The 22556-nt window shown below is 36.0% G+C and overlaps 1 protein-coding gene across 50 annotated transcripts in view; it reads right to left on the reverse strand.

Moving 5' to 3' along the window:
- Nucleotides 1-22556, reverse strand: part of PARD3 (par-3 family cell polarity regulator) — a 717956-nt gene that overhangs the window by 209201 nt on the left and 486199 nt on the right. For 19 of the 50 annotated variants that reach the window (XM_077946210.1, XM_077946207.1, XM_077946205.1 and 16 more), the window contains 3 exons: nucleotides 18889-19040; nucleotides 17825-17869; nucleotides 12668-12895 (listed from right to left, as the gene is read on the reverse strand). In XM_077946210.1, the coding sequence (XP_077802336.1) occupies nucleotides 12668-12895; nucleotides 17825-17869; nucleotides 18889-19040 (425 nt within the window). The remainder of the gene's footprint in view (nucleotides 1-12667; nucleotides 12896-17824; nucleotides 17870-18888; nucleotides 19041-22556) is intronic. The other 31 variants (XM_028826181.2, XM_077946216.1, XM_077946214.1 and 28 more) reach the window with 3 other exon arrangements.

Genomic DNA, 22556 nt, shown 5'->3' on the forward strand with positions numbered 1-22556 from the left:
ATTGCAATGTTGTTTGAGTAGAATTAAAATGGAATATGTGAGGTGGATGCCTCCTATGTGAAGATCGTGTGCCAAGTCAGTAGTAGCAGAGAAGCAGCTTCCTGGTGGGATGCTGATGCACCCACAGAAACACCCTCTAAGAATCAGATTGTACACTACTGGAGGGCCCAGCAAGACCTTGTTATACAGCGCAGACATCTAAGGGTCCCATGTACTATATTTGCAAGATGAAAAGAAAGAAAACAAGCAGCCCTTCCCAAAGTGCTTCCTTTCTTCTTGGGTAAGAATAATGCAGATATACTCTGGCCCCTCACTAATTTGCTGGACTACACCATTCAATGTCAGCACAATGACTTCTTTCCTCAGGCTCCCAACATATCCTGCTGACACAGAAGAGCAGATTATTTTGGCTTATATCTACAACAGATCTGCACAGCCTCTGTAACTTTTCTTCGCATAAGGCCAACCTCAGAAGTAAATGCTACCATATATTCTAATCCTAAACAATCTTGCATGCCTATCTGCATCATGGCAGCTGAACAGAGGTAGAGGGAGCCATGAAAATGAGTAAATCAATAAGCTCACTTCTCTGGACTTTGCAGATAAAAGATCTACTTAGTGATAACAACATTCCATTCCTTGATCCAACACTTCGTAAGCACATGGTCCAAGGGCACTTCAATACCCCAAACTTTTTGCAGTTGAAAGAATGACAAGTAACTGAAGTAGGTCTCCACCTACCAAAAGAGCTTTAAACATTTCTCCATTAAGTAAGGAGCAGAAAGGCACATATGAACAGCCACTCTCAGAAATCTTCTTTCGGGACTGGTCAGCTAAGGTTCTCCTCCAAATACAGTGAGAATTATAGGGGCCATACGGTTAATTACTCCGTGAATTCTGAAGTCATTTTTCTTTTTCCAGCATCAACAAAGAAAGTATAGATCAGTATTTCTGAGTTTCTTGTAACAAAGAGCCAAAGAGAATGGTTCGGCCTCTTCCCAAACTTTTGCAAAGAACTGACCTCCAAATCAGGTTAATATATCCTCAGTAAAATTCAGTCCTTCCTCTCCACCAGCAAGGAGCACTTTCATTAGCAATACACAATTATCATGGGTATAATAAGACCAGCTAAAAGGATCCCAGTATCTTAGATTTCTGCTATTAAACCCTCACAAATCTGAAAAGAGACTATCAAATTATGGTACAGCTATGCCCAAGTAACACAGTTGTGTTTTTGTTATTGTTGTTATTAAAAAGCCAGCTATTTGTCATAATGCAAAAAACAAAGCTCAGAATTTTTTTTATATTTATTTTTTATTTTTTTTGAGACAAAGTCTCGCTCTGTCGTCCAGGCTGGAGTGCAATGATGTGATCTCAACTCACTGCAACCTCCACCTCCTGGGTTCAAGCCATTCTCCGACCTCAGCCTCCTGGGTAGCTGGGATTACAGGTGCCCACCACCATGCCCAGCTAATTTTTTGTATTTTTAGTAGTTTTGTATTTTTAGTAGTAGAATTTCACTATGTTGGCCAGGCTGGTCTTGAACTCCTGACCTCGTGATCCGCCCACCTCGGCCTCCCAAAGTGCTGGGATTACAGGAGTGAGCCACTGCAACCAGACTTTTTTTTTTTTTTTTTTTCTTGAGACGGAGTTTCACTCTGTCACCAGGCTGGAGTGCAGTGGCATGATCTTGGCTCACTGCAATCTCCACCTCTTCAGTTCAAGTGATTCTTCTGCCTCAGCCTCCCAAGTAGCTGGGACTACAGGCATGCGCCACCACACTCAGCTAATTTTTGTATTTTTAGTAGAGACGGGATTTTGCCATGTTGGCCAGGATGGTCTTGATTTCTTGACCTAATGATCCACCAGCCTCGGCCTCCCAAAGGGCTGGGATTACAGGTGTGAGTCACTGTGCCCAGCCCAAGCATATAAATGACTTCAGAAAGGTTAGCCTTCCTCTGTACTGTGAGTTATCTCACTGTAAGCCATTGTCTTCCTCCAAAGGACATGGAGGCTTTTAAGAAAATTTGTTCCTTTTCCTCTCTATTAAGATATAAATAGTAATTGTGCAGGTTTATTAGAAGAAGCCAGTTACAACTAGAAGGACATAGTGAAAATCCATAATCTTGCAAATAATACTGAGTTCAGGCTATAATTTTTTGTGGTGTACACAGAGCAGGGAAGGAATATCCTGGCAACTGGCCCATGGGCTTGCTAATTATGTGTAGCCTTTTCAAACGAGAGCTCCCCCAAAGACTGTAAATACAGCTCAAGCAGGGTTGTAGTGTGTTGCTTAATGCCCTTGAACATGGCTGTGTTCTATCTACTTGTGAACCACTACTTCAACTCTTTGAGATATGGGCGTGGCCACAAATGTGAGATAATTGACCAAATAATTACCGAACAATTCCCAAAAGTTCTCTGGAGCTATGAAAACCTAGGTACCTTGGCACACTCAAGCTAGATAAATGGATGCTAGTGAATTTTGTATAATTCCTGTATGGAAACCTCCTTTCACCTATACTTCCAAAGCCCTTTCTTTGTACAATGTTTTATTATTGCACTTCTCCTATGATATCACGTACATGTCTCCCTCCCATTCTCTAAGCTCTTCAAATGAAGACTGTGGGGCAAACAGCAGCTGCTCATAAATGGCTGTGTAAATGAAAGACTTTTGGTAAGAACTGACTTGTGACTTTATCCTGACCAAACTTTATTTAATTGCCAGGTATCACCATTCCTCTAGCTTTAGAAAAATGCCTACTGTTCTCTCATCAAGCCTGACAAGACTAGCCACAATCTGACTACAGTAATACGAGGTAGGAATGCTCATAGTATTTGGTTTAGCTCTAATTGGTTTCTGGTATATTTTCATGCTATTATTGTTAGTGCTATATGCATCATTTAATAGATTTTGCGACCCTCTACAATGTCTGAAACTATAAACAGAAAAATGAGCTCAATAAATGTAAATGATTTAGTCTTCCACAGCAACCATTATCATAAATCATGAATGGAACGATCAGTAGTGATTCTGTTAGTTTTCTGCCTAATAGTTTTGGCAGAAGTTCAAGGGGCATATGTCGGCTCTTGGCTTGGGAACAGAATAATGGCAGTGCCTTCACAGCTCACTATATGCTGAAGTCATGTTTGTTGCCAATTCTTTTCATATTCAAAATAATTTTCTGGTGTATGTAATGCAACTTATTTTCTAAAGTATGTTAAATAAAGTTAGTATGAAATCATTTATTAGCTTCAGGTTTTGTAACCTCATTTTATAAAATTAACACTCCTACCTCTGTTTCCTGGCCCAAGCCAGAGGACTCTTTAAAATGATACTTGCACATTGGAGGATTCTTTATACTTGTTCTGAACATTCTAGTTTAGATAATACATTATCACAGAAACTCTTCTGGGGGTGTACTGATTTAACTAATCCCTTTGAATGCCAACTAATTAAAAATATTTAGCAATATGTAGCTTCATATGTATAAACATAAGATGTTCTTTTAAAGTACTGAATTATATATACTTCAAATTCTGAAATTATTTGATAGAGAAAAATCTTTATCCTGCTCCTATGCAGAAATATTGTAGTTTTAAAAGCTCAAATAAATTGGTTACACATGCTTAATTTTTGAAAAAAATATACATATTCAAAGTCACTGATATACTAGTCAGATTTTAGGTTTTAAAATAAATCTGTACATTTAATACTAGCTTTATAATTAGGTACATAAAATGTCTTTATTCCCTTAAATTAAGAAAACATATGCATATAAACAATTTTTCAAGTAAGAAAAGTACTAGTAATATATCAGCAATAAATGGCTTGATCTATTGTGTTCAGACAGCAAATTACAAGGTAAGAACTAATCATAAATCTACATTTAGATAATGTACTATTTTAAGTGCTATATACATTTCTTGATTTTTTCTCTTTAATTTTGCTCACTTTGACAGATTATTTGTTTTCCTTTTGCAGAGAGCCCGCACAAAGAGAGATGATTATCTCCTTCCTAACAAACAGAACTTTCTATTTTTGACAACACTTCTGCCTGTTTGAACCTGCTCTATGTACTGAACTACCAGCTACATTTCCATGTGGTCACCTATAAAGACGGGCACTTTCGAGTTTCTTTTTTTAAAGAAGGTAGAGCATGAAGCTGCTTATTTCTCTTTAATGTGGCACAGTCATTCTGCAATTAAGACATACCTAATTACCATGTTTTCAACAGATGCAAATGTAGCTCAATTAAAATTCTAGTCCATGCTACAAATTAAGTCACTCAACTCTGAAAGGTATCATGTTAGGACTGGATCACCAAGAAGTTTGGAAAAGATCAGGCATTTACGTGTTAATGATGATGGAGAAAATGACTTTGGGTTTTCATTGAAGCACAAAGTTCTGCAGCTTCTGCCATAAATAATCTATTTCTATCTAAACTTTACAAACATTTTACGGTCAAGGTTGATTCAAAGCCTCAAGGTCATTAGAGTTTATTTTTTTCCCCCATTGAGAAGTGATGCTACTGTTGATACTGTAATGATTTCTGTTGGCTGCTTATCCAAAATCCATTTCTTCCTTTATTCTTCCTAATAGAACTGAGTCCAGGAATGCAACTTAGCTCCAAGGGGTGAATTCATTATTAAGTTTATGGATGCCATACCCCTGAAGATTTGCCAGTCCAAGGTTATCAGACCAAGAATGGCCCCATTGGACTCAATGGACATATTCCATGCTTAGAGAGAGGGCTCATTCCCTTCTGTTGGACAGGTGTAAGAAAGTAAAAGGCCTCTGAGTCCTAAAATTACCCTGTGGATAGCTGAATTATGGAATTATTTTGTGCGTAGCTGACTCATGGATAGTGGAGCAGAAGGGGCAGAAAAATGTTGGGTCTTTGGAGAAATCTCCCTGAAGCTACCCAACTCTAGAACTCAAGTTATGCAGGAAAATGTATTTCCTTATTGTTTGAGTTGTTCTGAGTTGCACTTTCTATTACATACAGCTGAAAGCATCTTAAGAGGTATACCACATAAAGCAAGTGTTAGAGCAGCTGTGGAATATCTATTGTGTTATTTGTCCTAAGTGTATAATTTAGCAATAAATATCATTTTAGGTAGCTCTGGCAATTTTACTGGATTTAAATAATTTGTTTAGATTTGCTACTAGATTAAAATGAATTGTTCAATAGGTACAAATAGAGATATACAAAATGAAAATAACCTAGTATTACTTTTTATCTAAAACTCAACAATACTCTCCTCTGAGGGAGAGGCCCCAGGAAGCATCATTAAGTACTCACTGAGCAATTAAATGAAGGACTGAATAAGCAGCCAACAATATGAAGAACTGCCCTTTGTTGCACCCGATTAACTACAAACTACCCTAGTATTAGGAATACTTAATAATAGGAACACAGATTCTTGAGTAATTTACAATTTATATTGAAAGATAAAGGATGAAATGTAAAAATTCTACACAGGATGACTCAGTCTTCACAAGCTATATTCTTAAAACAAAACTTTTAAGTTAAAATGAGACATTCAAAACAGAAAATTTCACTGGATTTAGTAAATCCACCTACCACTACCAATTTCTATTAGTGTTAGGTAAAAAGGTAACAAAACTAAATGAGGACTGGACTTTCAGTCACTGAAAACTGCTGCATAGGAATCAAGAACGTTGGGGACATAAATATTGTTTTTATTTCTTATTTTGGTGGAATACTTTGACTTTGGAAGAGAAAGAAAGATGTAGGAAATGAACAGCTAGTGATACACAGATGGTGTCGAATAACAGGATCTGCTGTTCTGGACTCTGACTTTTAACATTAGAATGATGAGCTCTTGGCAGCAGAAAAACTTAGCTTTTTCTGAAAACCAAAAAAAAAAATAAAACCACACACACACAAAGCTGGCATGAAACAGGAAGACTTTAGAGCTTTTAGACTAATACATGGGATGAGAATAATAACTGATATGATGAAGACTGTGAGAAGGTAAAAAGCTATGAAGGAATCAGGTGACATTTATTATTGATATTGTAGAGTGGTTTCAGCAACTGGGAGAAAGTTCAAATAGATGACTCCTCAGACACTCTACTCTAAAAATAGCTTTATTTCATTTTTAAGAAACCTTTCAATATATGTGGGTGAAAGAAAAAAACAATAGAATCACTCTTTTAAAGAGTTATTACCAAAAACCTTTCTTCACTTTTACTTGACATTCTAAACTTCTCTTTAACCCACTCCCACCCCAAAGGAAGCAGGTAAAATGCTCCCACAGATAATGGTAGAATGTCACCTACATTATCCCTCTCTTCCCAAGACAATGTTGCAGAGCAGTCACAATGAGGGTCACACCCTCAATTTTCTGAACCTTTGCAAATTCGCTTTTAGTGTCCAATTGATTTTAACATTCAAATGATGGCCCACAGTGGATGCTGTTTTCTGTCCATGGGGACAATTTAAAATGAAGCCGAAGGCTTTTTAAAAACCAATTCTGACTGAAAGGGCTGGCTACACAATCGAAATGACAGCATTCCTAACCCTACATTTGGAATTGCCACTAAGAATTTTATTTTAATCGAGGAGTGAGCTTAACATACACAACATCTGTTTGAACAACATGCAAACTATTATTTATGGTCAAAGAAAGAGATTTCAGGCCACTGCTCAGACTCTTTTAAGTGAAACACAAAAATTAACAGCACAAAAATGTTTCAAGATTATAAAATAGTGAATGGCTAGCAATGCTTTATTTTGCTTTTGTGTGTGTGAGCAATCAGAATGCTTGCTCCCCAAAAGCGAGTGTTCTTAACTACCATGAAACATAATCTATATTGAGTGATCCACAAAAATTTCCTGATGTTAAAAAAATACTTTATACTAAAAAGTCTCGGATGCACTGTGTAGAATCAGCTGGAGCTTGAGAAAAACCAGATTGTCAGGGAAAAGTTTCTTGAAGAAGGAAGATGACAGTATAATATACACACATTAGAGGGTTGGGGGAGAAAGAAGATACACCTCATGAAGCGTGCACCGCATGGCATGGGCAACAGTAAGCACGGACACTTGCTTACTGTTGGTATGACAGGAACCTACATCTTAAACCTCACTCCTCACTATGCTCTCACTTGCCCCATACGCACCAACCTAACAGAACTACTGTAGCCCAGAGATGGCTCCCCATTCCCTATGTTCCATATTTCTCCGTGCATCCAGTTGAAGACTCTCAAGCAGTAACACTCAACTCAGCCAATACCTCTCTTCTGGAAATCTCCTCCTCTATTTTCCTCTCCTCCCTAATTCCACATCAGCTGGGCACCCCTACACCACCCCCTCCCCAGGGTCACACTAACCTACACTCTACCATGGAACTGAACCACACTCCTTATCAAGTGCTCATTTATCCACTGGGTTGAATCATCGCTCAACCCTGAGCCCTTAGGAACTAATAGCCTAAATATCAGACTTTAGGTATATACTTCAATACTTTGCAGTAGTTTTAGCACAATGGGCTTTCCTGTTTGGAAGTGTGTTTCATATTCTAGAAAAACCACAGGACTGAGAACTAGAAGACATGTATTCTAAGATTCAGTTCCTCAGTGTAATCTTAGTCAAATATATAAATATTATTTCCTCTTAAAAAATGGGGCCTGGTGCAGTGGCTCATGTCTGTAATTTCAGCACTTTGGGAGGCCAAGGTTGGCAGATCACGAGGTCAGGAATTCAAGACTAGCCTGGCCAACATGGTGAAACCCCGTCTTTACTAAAAAATACAAAAATTAGCTGGGCATGGTGGCATATTCCTGTAATTCCAGTTATTCGGGAGGCTGAGGTAGAAGAATTGCTTGAATGAGGACCTGGGAGTTGGAGGTTGCAATGAGCCAAGACTGTGCCACTGCATTCCAGCCTGGGCTACAGAGAGAGACTCTTTCTAAAAAAAAAAAAAAGTTATAAATGAGGATTGTATCATTCAAACACTTCACTTCAGATGTGAATATTCATTGCACTTTCTGCTAAGTTACATTTTATCTAGAAAAAGAAATGTAAGGAATACTTTCGGTTATTTCACAACCATACACCCACACTATGATCAGAAACCTCCTAAAAATTAATCAAAGCTCCTTTTCTTAAACAGCAGGTTAAGTATATGTATTATTTTATTAGCATAAAATGATGTGATAGGTTATTCTTAGCATTTCAGAACAAGTATTTTTATAGATCAACATCCAATTATCCACTAAAACAGATTAACAAATAGGAAACAGACTTAGTTTGCATTATTTTTGCTGAAATAGGTGGTGATGAAAGGTGGCTAGAAGTGAGTAGAATGCTGAGAGTAGAAAATCTGAGATATCAAATGCAACATGTTATTTCATAGCTAATAAAACAATAACGAAATTCCCCTGGAAACTTTCGTATTAGTTGATTTAATAACGTAAATTCAGTTTCTTCAAATTTCATACTGAAAACCTAAATTACGTGTATTTTGGAGCAGTGCTTTTCTCCTACCTCCTAATAAGAGCTCTACAGGAAAGTATGCAAGCTACCATCTTCATGTTTGAAGATAATGCCTTCATGTTTGCAAGGCACAAAGTTTGTCACATTTAAAATTCTGAACTTGAATGTATCTTAAAATCAATAGGTACAATTAGTAGGAGATATTTAGTTTTGCTGTTTCACTTCCTCAACCTTATCAAAGAGCTGTTTCAAAACTGAGTGCAGGGCTTACAATTTCTGGTAACTTCTAATTATGAAAAAGTAGAATTAATGTATTTTTTAAAAGAAAACAAAGCAATCTTACTGCATGCATTTTCTTGGTAGCAATAGAAACTGATTTATCACGGGGAAAGTAGAAGTCACTTGCTGAGAGCCAGGCTGGGTATGTAATTTGCATAGAAGAGGGAGCAGATTGTCAATGCCCTGACCTGTCAAACACAGGTAGGGCCTCAGAGATAATGGGTCCCAGAATACAAAGCTCCATCTTGATCCAGACAGACGCACACAACATGGAGATGCCAGATGGATTAAATGAGAGACAAAAATGCTGGCTTCTGCCATCTCCACAGGAAGAATGCAAGTGCTGCAGAAGATGACAGTTACCAGATACCACCTGGATCCCACCCCAGTCTCTTGGCCCCATTGCTGTGCCCATGCCATGATTTCCACACTGCTGAGAAGAGGCCAGCCTGTTCAGTGCCATGAATACAGTCACTGGGGAGGGGCTCGACCCAAATGACAAGAGCAATCAGCCATGCCTACGCCTACGTGTCTCACTTGTGAAGAGGAAAAGTGCCACATGATGGTAGAAACCAGAGCCTGCAGCATGGTGGAAGGAGCTCTCTGTTCCTGCTGACCTCCATAACCAGCTTTTACACGATGGCTCAGTCTCTAGCCACATGTTTCCAGGGTGCACTGCATCCTCAGGAAATGTCCCGTGTGACAAAAAGACCGTCTGCCTAGACGACGGTCCTCTTTTCAGATCCAGGTTCAAGGGGGATGTGGCTTTTTAATTTCTATGGGCAGCTGTAACTGAGTCAGACCATCGGGACAAGAAAGAACCCACTTCTCCTGAGGCCCACTTAGCACAGACAATGGAGGATGTTGGACATGCAGCCAGGGGACACACAGCTAAGGGACAAGCCCAGAAAGGCAAAAATGCAGGAGCACAGCCACGGAGACAGCAAGTCCAGAGACCTGGCTGTGCAAGTTCACAGGCCAGATCCTGAAAATGGTGTGGTTAGGAAACCGAAGGAGGGCTCACAAAGCCAGCCTTCTTTCCAAAGCTGGAGGCAGAAAGTGCCTTTGCATCTTCAGTTTTACATAAGCTGATAGCCTAATGACCACCAGAAGTAACACCACGTTTGATAGACAATTTTTTTTAAAGAAAAACAAAGAGCTTGCTGAGGTATTGAAGATCTAGTAGATACAAGGTCCAGTGTGGGATACCTCAGTCACCCACTCATCGATTTGGCAGACATTCATTGAATTCTATGATTTGCCAAGCTTTGTGTTTGGTAAAGCAAGATGAAAACAGATAGGGTGTTTTCATATGGGCCTCGCAGAATGTGAGGGGGTTAGCACGCCAGATGTAGGGCAGTGAGGGGGTACATAGAATCATGGAATGTTAAACTAGGAGGGACTCTGGGAACCATCTAAACCATCTAAGCCAGAACTTTTACAACTTTTTCCTAAATACTCAAAGACACCCTTTTTAAAAACTAAAATTTACAAAGGATCTCCATGTACAGAAGTGATTAAAACAACTGTCAAGGTTGGTGGGGGGCGGGAGAGGGCAGGGGAAGGAGACGCTGGTGGCCTTTCCCACTCTCCAAATCCACCGAGGTACTGCTCCTGACCAGAGATCACAACACACCAATTGAAAGTCAATGATCTAGTCCAAATCTTCAGTTTTACAAATGAAGAAATTAAAGCTCAAGCAGTTGAAGTTTGGACTAAAATCCCAAATTACTTAGAAGAATGTAGATGAGGATGCAAGTCACCTGAATTCCACTTTCGTGCTCATTCCACCCTATAAACACAATTTCAACGACCAAAATTGGAAAAGTTTGGAATTTACAATAGTTGCCTTTCATTTGCCATAGGAAAAGTTCATAAAACTGTTATGCAAAAGATAATAAAAACAGGACTGTTGAAAAATACGACATTCGGTGGTTGTAGGTGCAGTGTGTTTTAGGGCACCTGCCACACGTATATTTCCCAGGTCTTGTCCAGAACTTTATATTTGGTTTGCAAATTGTAATTTGTCTATCCATGTGTTTCATTTCACTTTTTTTCTCTAAAGGACAGATACATGAACAAACTTTAATATATGTTATTTCTCATTTTAAGAAAAATAAGTTTACATAGGGACAAAATCAGATGTCCACGTTGGTGGGACACTCTGAAGGCCATCTCTACAGAATTAAAAATATACCTTATATTCATATGTATTCTATCCCATTACATTTGATATGAGTGACATATTGTAAGAGCAAACTGCATTTTTTAAGGAAAATTAAATAACATTTTAACCAGAACAACAAAAAAGTTCAAAAGCATCACAAATTGTAGATACTTAAAAAATATATATCGAGGGGCCAAAGCATAGTAATTTTTGATTAAATATACACCCGAGATAGAAGCAAGCGCTATAATTGTCAAGTAATATTGATTAGGATGGCAAGGAACCATTATTACAAAGGGAAAAAACTCAATAGACTCGAAAGCTCATATGACTCAGGATCTTGGAGACCAGGTTTGGCAGCAAAAATAGGAAATATGCTCTTCATCCTGTAAGAATGGGCTGCATACATTTGTAATCACTGGCTGATCATAGTGAAAAAACTGTCTGGATTTAGATGGAGAATCAGGCGGAGGTGGAGAGAAGTGTAGCCAGTCCTCAAAGTTATGCTTTGCATATTACGTTATGACAGAAATATTCATCTTCTCAAATGCATTATATGTATAAGCAAAATACGTAAGTTTTTCCTTATTCTCAAAATCTGATATTTGTTACTTAAAACTCTTCTTCCCACAAAAGTCTTTCTTAGGTATATGTGATAGAAGTGGTCCACTCAAATGTTGAATTGCAAGTAATTTACAATCCACACACATTATCTCTGGTCTCTGCTTTAGCTTTATTCTGTGGTCCCTCCAACTATTCTTACAATAGTTTGATAGATGAGTCACATTTGAGGTTAAAACACTAAAAGGTAAATTAGTAGTTATGAACAATATAAGATAATCAACAATTTTCACTGTTAGGACTCCTAAGCCATTTTGCTTCTTAGTAAATATATCAGTAGAGTTTTTCCATTATTTTTTAATAGAATGGTTACTTTAATATAATAAATGTTTAATTCTCTGGAAGGATATATTTGTACCTATCTATAAATTTATTTTTTCTTCAATAAAGCACGGAAAATATTCATATTAACCTTTGACTTTTAATAATCTTGGTTTTAAACATTTTGCAATTTCAAAATATACACACACAAATATAGCTTGCTAGTTATAGGAAAGCAAGAGTAATTCCTGAAAGCAAAACAAAAACGTGTTTTTAAGATCACAGATTATTACAGATATTCAATGGAGACATCCTATAGGGATACTACAAAGCAGTGGTTTTCAAACATTTTGCTCTCAGGATGACTTTATACCCCCCAAAATTATTAAGCACTCTAAATAACCTTTTTGTATGTGGATTATATCTAGCAACACGTACTGAATTAAAACCGGGAAAGTTTGAAAATATTACTTTTTAAAAACAAGCAGCTTCGTGTTAACAAAAATTACATTTTTACCAAAAAATACATATATTCCAAAAGAAGTGAGAACACTGGCACTGTTAAATATTTTTTCAAAATTTTTAGTTTAATATTGCCATATAGGACGGATTCTCATATCTGCTTCTGCATTCAATCTAATGTAGTATTACATGACATGTGGCCTCCAGAAAACCCCAATGTATACTTATAAAAGAATGTGAGTAAAGGGCAAATAATATCGTCTTCTTATTATGAAATAAGAGATTATTAGACCTCAGAGATCTCAGAGATTCCCCTGAAGAGTCTTAGGAAACCCCCAGGGCTCCCTGGAGCTCACTTTAAGAAATAGAGTCATTTTAATTGTTACTCTTTCAGCCATTATAAACTTACAGGTCTCCATGCCTTCATCATCATCATCTACCACGGGTTTATCATAAGATTTGTCGATGGCAGCTCTGAAGCTCTCATTGCATCCCCTGCCTCTGATTATCCGTGGCCGTGGGCGATGGAAAGGAATATCCCCATTCAAAGTCACCTCGGCAACTGCGGTCTGCAGACTCTCTAATGAGCTTGACTTTTTCAGACCCAGGGAAGGACCCACATCTCTGCTGGGAGAACCTGGGAGGTTTACAAAAAAACGTGTTAGTGTGAATTAGTGAAAATTATGTACCTGAATATGCACTGTGGAAAACTTCAGGTACATAACAATTATTTGCTCAATGATGAGTTCTGGAATGTGGATGGAAAAGACAAAGAATAAATGAAGCAATAGTTGCTAATTTTTATTTTTCCCAAATTTATATTAGACTTGGTCTATTTTCTCTCTTTGCATTAGGAAAACCTCTAAGTCATTACTTTTAAAAAAACATTTCAACAGGTGAAACTGTTGTCAAATCGTTTTGCTCCAGTAATAGAAATAATCTAAAAGAACCAGAATAACCTGCAAGCTCCTTTGAAAAGCAAGGGAAGATGAGAAGAAGGATAAGGTAAACAACCAAGAATAAGTTTTGCACTTAATTAAAACCTTTTTTTGGCAATTTAAAATTACTTAAAACAGAAGTTAGACATGCACATCAATCTGCTCTGTCAAGTCTCTTCCTTGCTAAAGTGCAGACTCACAACACTGCATAAGGAGTAAGACCACGGGGGCCGACATGTCACCAAAACAATTAGGGCAACCTGGCAGCAGGTTGGGAAATATGGATATTCCATAGAAAGAGTAACACAAGCTTTGAACAGAAACAGATTATGTAAGGCCTCTCTCCCAGAAGGAAATAAAAAAGGAGAGACTGGATATGAGTACTTCTAGCTCTAGGCCTGGGAATAATACGTTTGAAAAACAGGTGATGGAAAGAAGAAAGACAACTTAGCAATTAACAAGAACATTTCATGAGGATGACAGGGACAAATTCCGGGAATTAAAAATTTGGCTCTATTTCCTGAGGATCTAGGGCAGAAGGACCCGAAATAATACCAGTAGTGCCAAGCTGTGGAAGGCAATCAAAACTGATTTCTTTAACCAGGTAAGACAGCCTCATCTATCACTGCCTGACCTGACACTCAAAGGTAGACTAATTTAGCTTCTGGATGACTGAAATGCCAGCTCTGCACCACCACTTGGGCAATCCAGGTTACAGAACTGGTTCTTCATGTATACTATTAAAAAAGACAGGTGAAAAAAATAGAGGGTAGGAGAAACAAAATAGTTTATCTCTGCATGGGGTCATCAGCCCATATGTTGATCATGTTATTACCCAGAAGACAAATAGTTGTGACACAGGCTTTTCACAGCTCAGAAAATAAAATAGAATTAAAATTACACTGAAAGACTCAAAACAAAAATTAACTTTTTAAGATTCATTGAGGTTAAATGAAGCTGTTTTAGGTAAGAATAGATATGTTTAAAATGTTGCACAAACAGGAAGGCAAACACATGATTCTAATGAAGAAATAATACTCCACAAATTGTTGTGCTGGAAATAAAAAGATGTCATATTTAGCTTTCTCAATGCGGGTTTGTCTATGTTTCTTTATTTTATGACAAAAGTTCATGAGATTTATTTCTTTCAATGAGATCAATCTTACTTTTTCTCTGGGTAGCACTACAATTTTTGATAACTGCATTTTCTAAATTACTCATAAAATTCATGTCACGGGAAGGAAAATGAATTTTGTTCCAAAAACCTACATAATAAGAAATCAAGGAATCAAAAAGAATGGGAAAAGATCATTCCTGGGCAGGGATATCTACCTTTATAGTTCCTAGAATTTGCACTGGAAAGATCTTTTTGTGAATAAATGCCTATCAGTTTTCATAATTTACCAGCTATATTTGGGTTCTATAAACACGTATTAGGCAAATATTTGGTGCTTTCTTGGGTTTATTAAGGATATGTGTATGTGTGTATGTATTTGTATGGGAGTATATATCATGAATAAAGATTTCATGCTTCCAGAAAGAATTCTCATAAAAACACCATGTATATATATTAAGCTTTTCTTTATGTAAAGTTAGCTGAGATTTTACTTAGTGTACTGAGAGCAATAAAAACTTAAATAATGAATTTCAGGAATGGCATTAGTGTTCATTAAAACTGAGTGTCCCTACAGGCAAACTTGGAAAGAAAAACAAAGGTCAAAGTATAATTCAATAAATGATAATTGTGTAAGTTCTATTCAGCACTTACCTACCTATTCATTTCCCTAAATTGAAAACATTCTGAAATAACCTTTTGGCAAAATGTTGATCACTGTGGATGGTGGGCCCTGAGTTTGTGGAAGGTCAATCAACTACTCTCTGTATATTTACGTAGAGATGAAAACTTTTATAATAAAAAAATATACAAAATGTCAATTATCTACAACTTCTGAATCTGTAACACAGATCAGCAAACCGAGAATCAAATGTGGAAAATTTTACTGGAACACAGCCATGCCCATGTATTTACATATTGTCTATGGCTACTTTCATTCAACAATGGTAGAATGTAAAAGCTGCAACAGAGACCTAAAATATTTACCATCTGTTCCTTTACAGAAAGAGCTTGCTAACTTTCGATTTATAACATGAGCAACATACATTTTAGTACTATATTTGACCAAGAAACTATAACAAAGATTTTGAATGATATGTTAGGATTTCTCAATGAAGTTATTAAAATCCCTAATACATTGATTCAGTCAAGTGCCTTTAGAAAAAAATTAGAAGGATTCCCTAACAATACAAACTTAGCATTTTACTAGTAATGAAAATTGAAAAAGTCTTTCTGTATGTAAAATACATGCAAAAGATTGTCTTTATCTACACCATAAAAATCAGTATCTTTTGTCTTAATTTTAAAACAGTATTTTAAGCTCTTACTTTACACAAATCTTTTAGGTCATTAGCATACTTTGCTAATCTTTATATTTCAAGAATGAAACCATTAGAAATCCAATTCTCTTATACCTCTTCTCCCTTGTTATAATTTGGGGAGAAATATTTATCCCCAAAATATGATACAGGATTCCTAAATCTGGAAGAAAAACAAAAAGAGGGAAATCATAATCATACTATTTTCCTAGATCTGGTTTTTATTCCTACTTAGTAATATCCCTGTTGCCGGGAGAGGGAGAGGGAGAGGAAGAGGGATAGGGAGAGGGAGAGGGAGAAGGAGGAGAGGGAGAGAGAGGAAGGAAGGGAGGGAGGGAGGTCTTTTGCAAGGGGCAGAGGGAAATATAATTCAATTTTCATTATGAAAGGCTTATGGCTAGGTTAGACAGATGCTCAATGCTAAGATGCCACTATGATTCTCCCAAAAACCTTTGGACTAATCTATAAAATCATAATCTTTCTTGAAAAGTCAAGTGAAGTGACGAAAGAAAGATAAGTGAAAATCTTTTCACCATCTAATATTAGAGGACAGGGACATAATAAAATATCTACTTTAGGTATTTTATTCATTTAGATGTAAAATCAACAGACCAAATATTTTGATATCTTTGTAACAACTTTTTGCCCCAAGATTTTCTAATTTAATTTGGTAGAATAGACTGCACAAAGTGCAAAAAAAAAAAAAATCTTTTTCTCTAGAATCTAACACTTTAAAACACAAAAGCACAGTCTGATTTTTGATTAGACTATACAATCTGCCTTGAAACTTATGTAATGACTTTCCATGAAAGTTATCTAATGCATTGAGTTATAACTTGTATATCATTCTGTTGTAGATCACAATAAACTGTCCTTTTCCTTATAGTAGCTGTGAGTTGGTTAAATTAGGTATTTTCTTATTTTACCTAACTGACATTGTATATGAAGTCAGGTCCTTTAACCTGAACAGCTCAATTTGGTTTTTATGACTCTTTAGTCGGATCGGGGTTGTTGCTTGAAAAGTATGAAATACTGCTAACTCTAAAAACTACTATTTCACATATGTGAACTATCCCATAACATTTCTCTTTAGCTCTGATTCAATAAACTTTAGGTTTCATAAGAACAACAAACAACTGAGTAAGGGCTAAGGCTACAGTTAATTGCCTCGCAATACAGTTAATCTTATGATTTATTAGATGTATTTTTTACGACCTATCTTATACTCCACTGAATATAACTCCAACCATGTCCACAATAATTTTTACATATATATGTGGGATATACATTTTTTAAGCACGCTAAAACTAATTTACTACTGCAGGTTAAAAAGGCAAATTGAAGCTAATTAGTGCTAAGTAGTGTAACTACATCATACTGGATACAGATTAAAACACTATTCCAAACTTATGTCATAAATGGTCAATTATACAAAACACGTTAACTACACTTAAAAGACTTTCCTGTGATTACTGTCATACAATAATAACATAAAAAGCAAAATCGATGACTATAATACAATCCCAATTCAATATAATCCATTGTTTCTATGGAACAATTTAACAGTATTTTAGAAGTAACGAATTTAGAACAAGCTCACAAAGTTAAGATACGAAGCCATATGCATTATATAGTCTAATACAATGTCAGGTTAACTATAAGCTAATTCCAGCATCAATAAAAAGAATAAGCCTTTCTGAATGACTAATGATAGCAATACCGGACGTTGTCCTACAACGAAAAATATTTATATTAGCACTACTATCTTTCAAATCAAAATCACCACTCTGAGAATCACTTTTGGGATGTTAACCTAGACATCACATAGATGACTTAAAACCTAAGAGTCTACCATAACAGACCATGTTTGCAGGATTTTGACTTTTTAAAAATTGGGATAAAACATCTTTACATGAATATAATTAAGAAAATCTAGGTTGTTTCTAGCCTTTTTGAAGCAGTAAATTATATTCCTATTTAGTAAGTACACCATTGATAAATTTCTACTAACAGAAAGTATTTCTTATGTAATTTGATTTCTCACAATGAAAACATCTGTGTGAGACTGCAATATGTATGTTTACATGGCATATGATTGGCAGCTCTATAATTGTGATAAGCTCTGTAGGCCATGGTTTCTATGGCAACAGTCTAACTGTCCATTCTATGGCAACAGTCTAACTGTCCATTCTTACCTGCTTTCTGGTCATCCACTGTATTGAGTTTAGTCTCGTCAGCTACTGTTAAAAGGTAAATGTATAATGGTTAGCCCAGTTAGTTCCCATAGCCCATCATGCTTCCACCATTCCCAGATCTTTTCAGTTAGGTGACGATCTTCAGCTAATATTTCATGCAAATACTATGAAACATCAAGCAAACATTCATAATCAAAAAAGGAGGAAAAAAAAAGCAGTGTCTCCATGCAATATGCCAGTCATTTCATTTCACAGACATGTGTGTTATATGTTAGCATATCATAATTAGCCAAGGCAATGCATCATCAAATTTTTCTTTATGCATATGATAAATTAATGCTTTTAGTCTTGGAATACAAACAGCCACCAGAGAACAGCATAAGTTACAGTTGATTAACAAAGGTTTTAAATCATTCAGTGTATAGATATAATTATTTTACTTTTTTTTTTGGTGGATTTGGATTTAAAGAGACACACCTGATTGGTGTTTGAACAACTATGATTATTTCCTCCTCTCATTTGCTCTTAAATACTTTCTATAAGAAATACTCTCAAATTACTACTTTGATTAAATGCCTTAATTATCAAAACATGAAAGTTTCCAATAAATAAACCTTAAAGAACAGCAATGAAAGGAAGACATCATGAAGTAACCAAATTCCAGACATGGATTGAGATAATGGTTTCTCTCCAAAATTTTCTCTTCTAGTTGAAAAATCCCACCCCCAACCTAATACAATTTCAATGAAACTGGTTTTAAATAGCCAAAGTGTTAAAACATTTCATTGTGTAAAATAAAGATACATGGACATAGTATGATATGCACATGTGTTTGTTTCCATTCTCTTAAGAAAACATATATATTAACATATTGCATATTATGTAAACATGCCACTTATGAGTAATATCGTTATCTCAAACTGGGAGAAAAACTAATTTTTGCCAAATTGCTACATTTCACATTTATTTTCTCAAAGTAAACAGACATCTGTTTGGGACCATCAATTTTATCCTAAAAGCATTTAAACCTTATTTAGATAAAGATTCATGGAGATTGTACTCACTACCTAAATCCATGCTTTTTGATTTTCGTGTTTTAACGAAATCCAATTGACTGGCATCTGAAAATTGCTTTGTGCGTTTTTCTGACATACTCTGACGTCCAAATCCTTCTCGTTGAAAAGCAAGAACTGGATCAACATCTGGACTCAAAGAGCTGGAGTGAAGAAAAATATAAACATAAAAATATTTACTAAAAATAGCAGACATCCATTTTAGGGAGGTTCATACATACCTGCAAATGTGAATATACATATGTATATTCCTCAAGAAAAATTGAAATAAATAACACAAATACAATCCATTTAAAAAAAACTGTGGCTGTATAGAAGGTAATAAAAAATACAAAATTAATTTAACATTTAGAGTAACTCTTTCTCCATGTGAATTTCCTCCTTCTCTACTTTCCTGCTTCTTCACTCTGTTTGACAATACAGAATTATTTCAAGGTGACTATAAAAAATGAGCCTCATATTGGAACGACTGAATTTTTCAGGAAACCTGTCATATATTATATACAAATACTAGCAGCGAACAAGTGACCATATAAGTTGTAATTAAATAGAAGTTTCAAAAAGAGTATATTCTAGCCTTCTTATATATCTTTTATGTTGTGTTTTAAGGAAAGAAAAAATATGTCATTATGGCATGCCGTTTCATAAGGCTGCAGTTTCTCTGAAATATTAAATCAACAAATAAATCAATTCAACAAACATTGATTAGAACCTATTCTGATTAAGGCACTGTTATTTGTACCAGACATAGGTCCAAATAACAGATAAGAAAAATCCCTGTACTCTATGAGCTCACAAGAAAAATACTATACCAGAAGCATGAAACAGAGGCTGAGGATGCACGGATGAGTGAAAAAACAGTATATGAGAGTCAGGAAGAACATGACTAAGTTTAGATGACATTGATTTTGGTGACACCAACACAGTGGCTCAAGTGGGGATGATAAGGCAGCATATGGCAAATCCCTGGTAACAGGATGCCTTCTGAAGTGTTCCTCCAATGCAAGATGTCCCAGAATCACTCCTGTAATCTGTGAACACATTCTAAAGTGCTATAAGGTGTTCTAGCCACAGTTCATAATATGAAAAAGGTTTTCTCTGTGCTGGGCACATTGGGTAAGTAAGTATACTAGCTCTACTATATCAGGTCTAGCCACCTTACCTATCTGGTCAGGTGAGAGAACATCCCTCTACAGCTGACTGAGCACACTAAAAATGCCCAGGGCTCCTTCCACTGTCAGCTGAACTTATGATAGTCTTCCTCACGTTTCTGACAAAGCAAGCTTTTGTAACCCTTTATGGCCTTATAAGAATTATCATCCATACTAGTAAAAAGACAGTCAACCTTTGGATGTACATCAGAAATTTAGCTGCAATTTACTGTGCATGAAATGAGAGTTGGCTCTTAAAGAATTATGCTAAAAGTGTGAAAAGTAAGATAGGAGGCAAAAGCCACGCCACTGGGTAGGGTGACTTGAAATGTTTTCAGCTCATTATGTATTAATATATTCAATAAGAAGAATAGTTGTCTCATCCACTTAAAAAGCTAATGAGAGAATTCAGCAACCTAAGGTGAAAGCCCCATGTAAATTGCTAACTACTAAATAAGTCAGTCATCACCCAATGAAGACTATCTCAAATTATCAAAGTAATACAAATTATGATGACAGACATCTACCCTCAGATGCCTCTTCATATACTACTATGCTTTGGTGTAAATGGTTTATAAAGATGAGAGCACATGCATCCAAGTGAAAAAAAACACACTTCTAGAAGTAAAAAATTAAAACCCATATGATAAGTAATATGACACAATCTTGCAGCAGCAAACTCTAAATAATACATTTCCAATAATTCTTTTATATATTGTCAGTGGATGTCTTCAGTCACTCTGTACATGCTGCCCAATTATTTTTACCTTTTCTGGAATAATTTAAAACCTGAACTCCAATACTGCACCAAACTTGCGAACAGAATGCATTTGAACTACAGTGTTAGTAGAAATCATTGGTAAAAGATTTTTCAGAGAAATACAAATTGTCACTGCCGATCTTGCCTGAAAACCACGTATTGGTGCATCTTTAATTTTATATCCTCTAAAATTATGCTGCCATTAAGATTAGAATTTGCTGTTATTTCCTTTCCCCCAGAAACACATTATTAATGTTCTTTCAATCGATTAAAGGATTGAAAACAGTACATGCTATAAGCAAACAAGTAAGTTTAGCCATTTGATATAGCCTTCAACAACTATGCGGTGAACTACAGATACAATTTAAAATGTCAAATGAGTTTGTGCATTAGTAAGAGTTTTAAAATAACTACTCTTAAATTATGACAAAATTAATTCTTCCCTATCAATATTCCCATTAAACTAATTTCAGACACAATAAACAGTACACTGGAATATTTAACAAGTTAGATTGCAGGAATGACAGCTGATTCTTTAAAGAATGTAACCATATCTTGACCCCTAATGTTATTAAAATTCCAGTTATTAATCCTGTCTTACTGGCCTTTTGTTTTCATAACATTTTCATCAAGGATTAGGGAAGATATTGTCAGGCTGGAAATGCCTGCATTTTCTGCTGTGATTCAGAACAGCTGCCATTCTTGTTTGGATAACCCTTCATTCATATTATTTTCTTTGCCCCACATTCCCCACAGCAAAATTATACAAGTCCTCACCATTTTGCAAATCCCCCTTAGGGAAATTAATGCCACAATCTATCCCTTCTAGTTATTTATCTATTTTCACTAATATACTGCTTTATAAGGCCCCAAAGACTATGACCACCTCCACAATTTCTCATCATGGTAGAGATTTAAAGGCTTTTGTCCCTAAGATGAATACTACGTTTATCTAATCCTTGCTTTCTCTGTTGTTACTTTCATTTTCAGAAAGAGATATGAGACACAGCAGTCAATGTAACACCATCTGCAGATTTCAAATGGGTTTTTACTTTATATTGTAGTCATCCCTTCTATGTTTAACCAAAAACCTCATTCAAAGATGGGCCATTATCATGCAGGTTTGAGTGTAGTTCTATTTTTAAATCCTGTGCTTTCAAAAAGAGAATTAAAAAAGAAAGAAATGAAAAGCTAGAGATGAACTTTTCAAGGTCCCAAATAAGAGGTGTGATTTATTCCAAGGGAACATCTTCATAATTAACAGATAAATGAACTGTATTTTGTGTGTTCATGTGGAGAGCCAAGGAAGAGGACGGGGGCGGGGAGTAGTTCACTTTGTTAAGATCATTACTAAAAATGTTAACGCAAATAAATGCCAGTCCCCTAGACACCTCCTATCTAATATTAATGTTGACACAAGCCAGAAAAACAGTAGGAAGCAGGAATGGCTAAGTGGTGAAGAAACAACACCATAACATTTAAATATGATTTTGCTGATATATTCATAAAAGACCCCAGAGAAAGGGCAATGAGAAAATTCTGGTACAATACTTCACATGGTTTGTGTTAATTATCACTACAACCTTGTGAGGTCGTCCCCAAGAGGAGCTTTGCTTTTGCTTATTGATGTATGTAATTACTAGGCATAAACATTAAGACACACATCTGCATTCATGAGCCACACATTGGCTCAGTAGTATCAAATGCTTTCTTCTATTTTGAAAGACACAGGAAAAAAAAATTAGCAG

This window comes from Macaca mulatta, chromosome 9, assembly GCF_049350105.2.
Source record: "Macaca mulatta isolate MMU2019108-1 chromosome 9, T2T-MMU8v2.0, whole genome shotgun sequence".
Lineage (NCBI taxonomy): Eukaryota > Metazoa > Chordata > Mammalia > Primates > Cercopithecidae > Macaca > Macaca mulatta.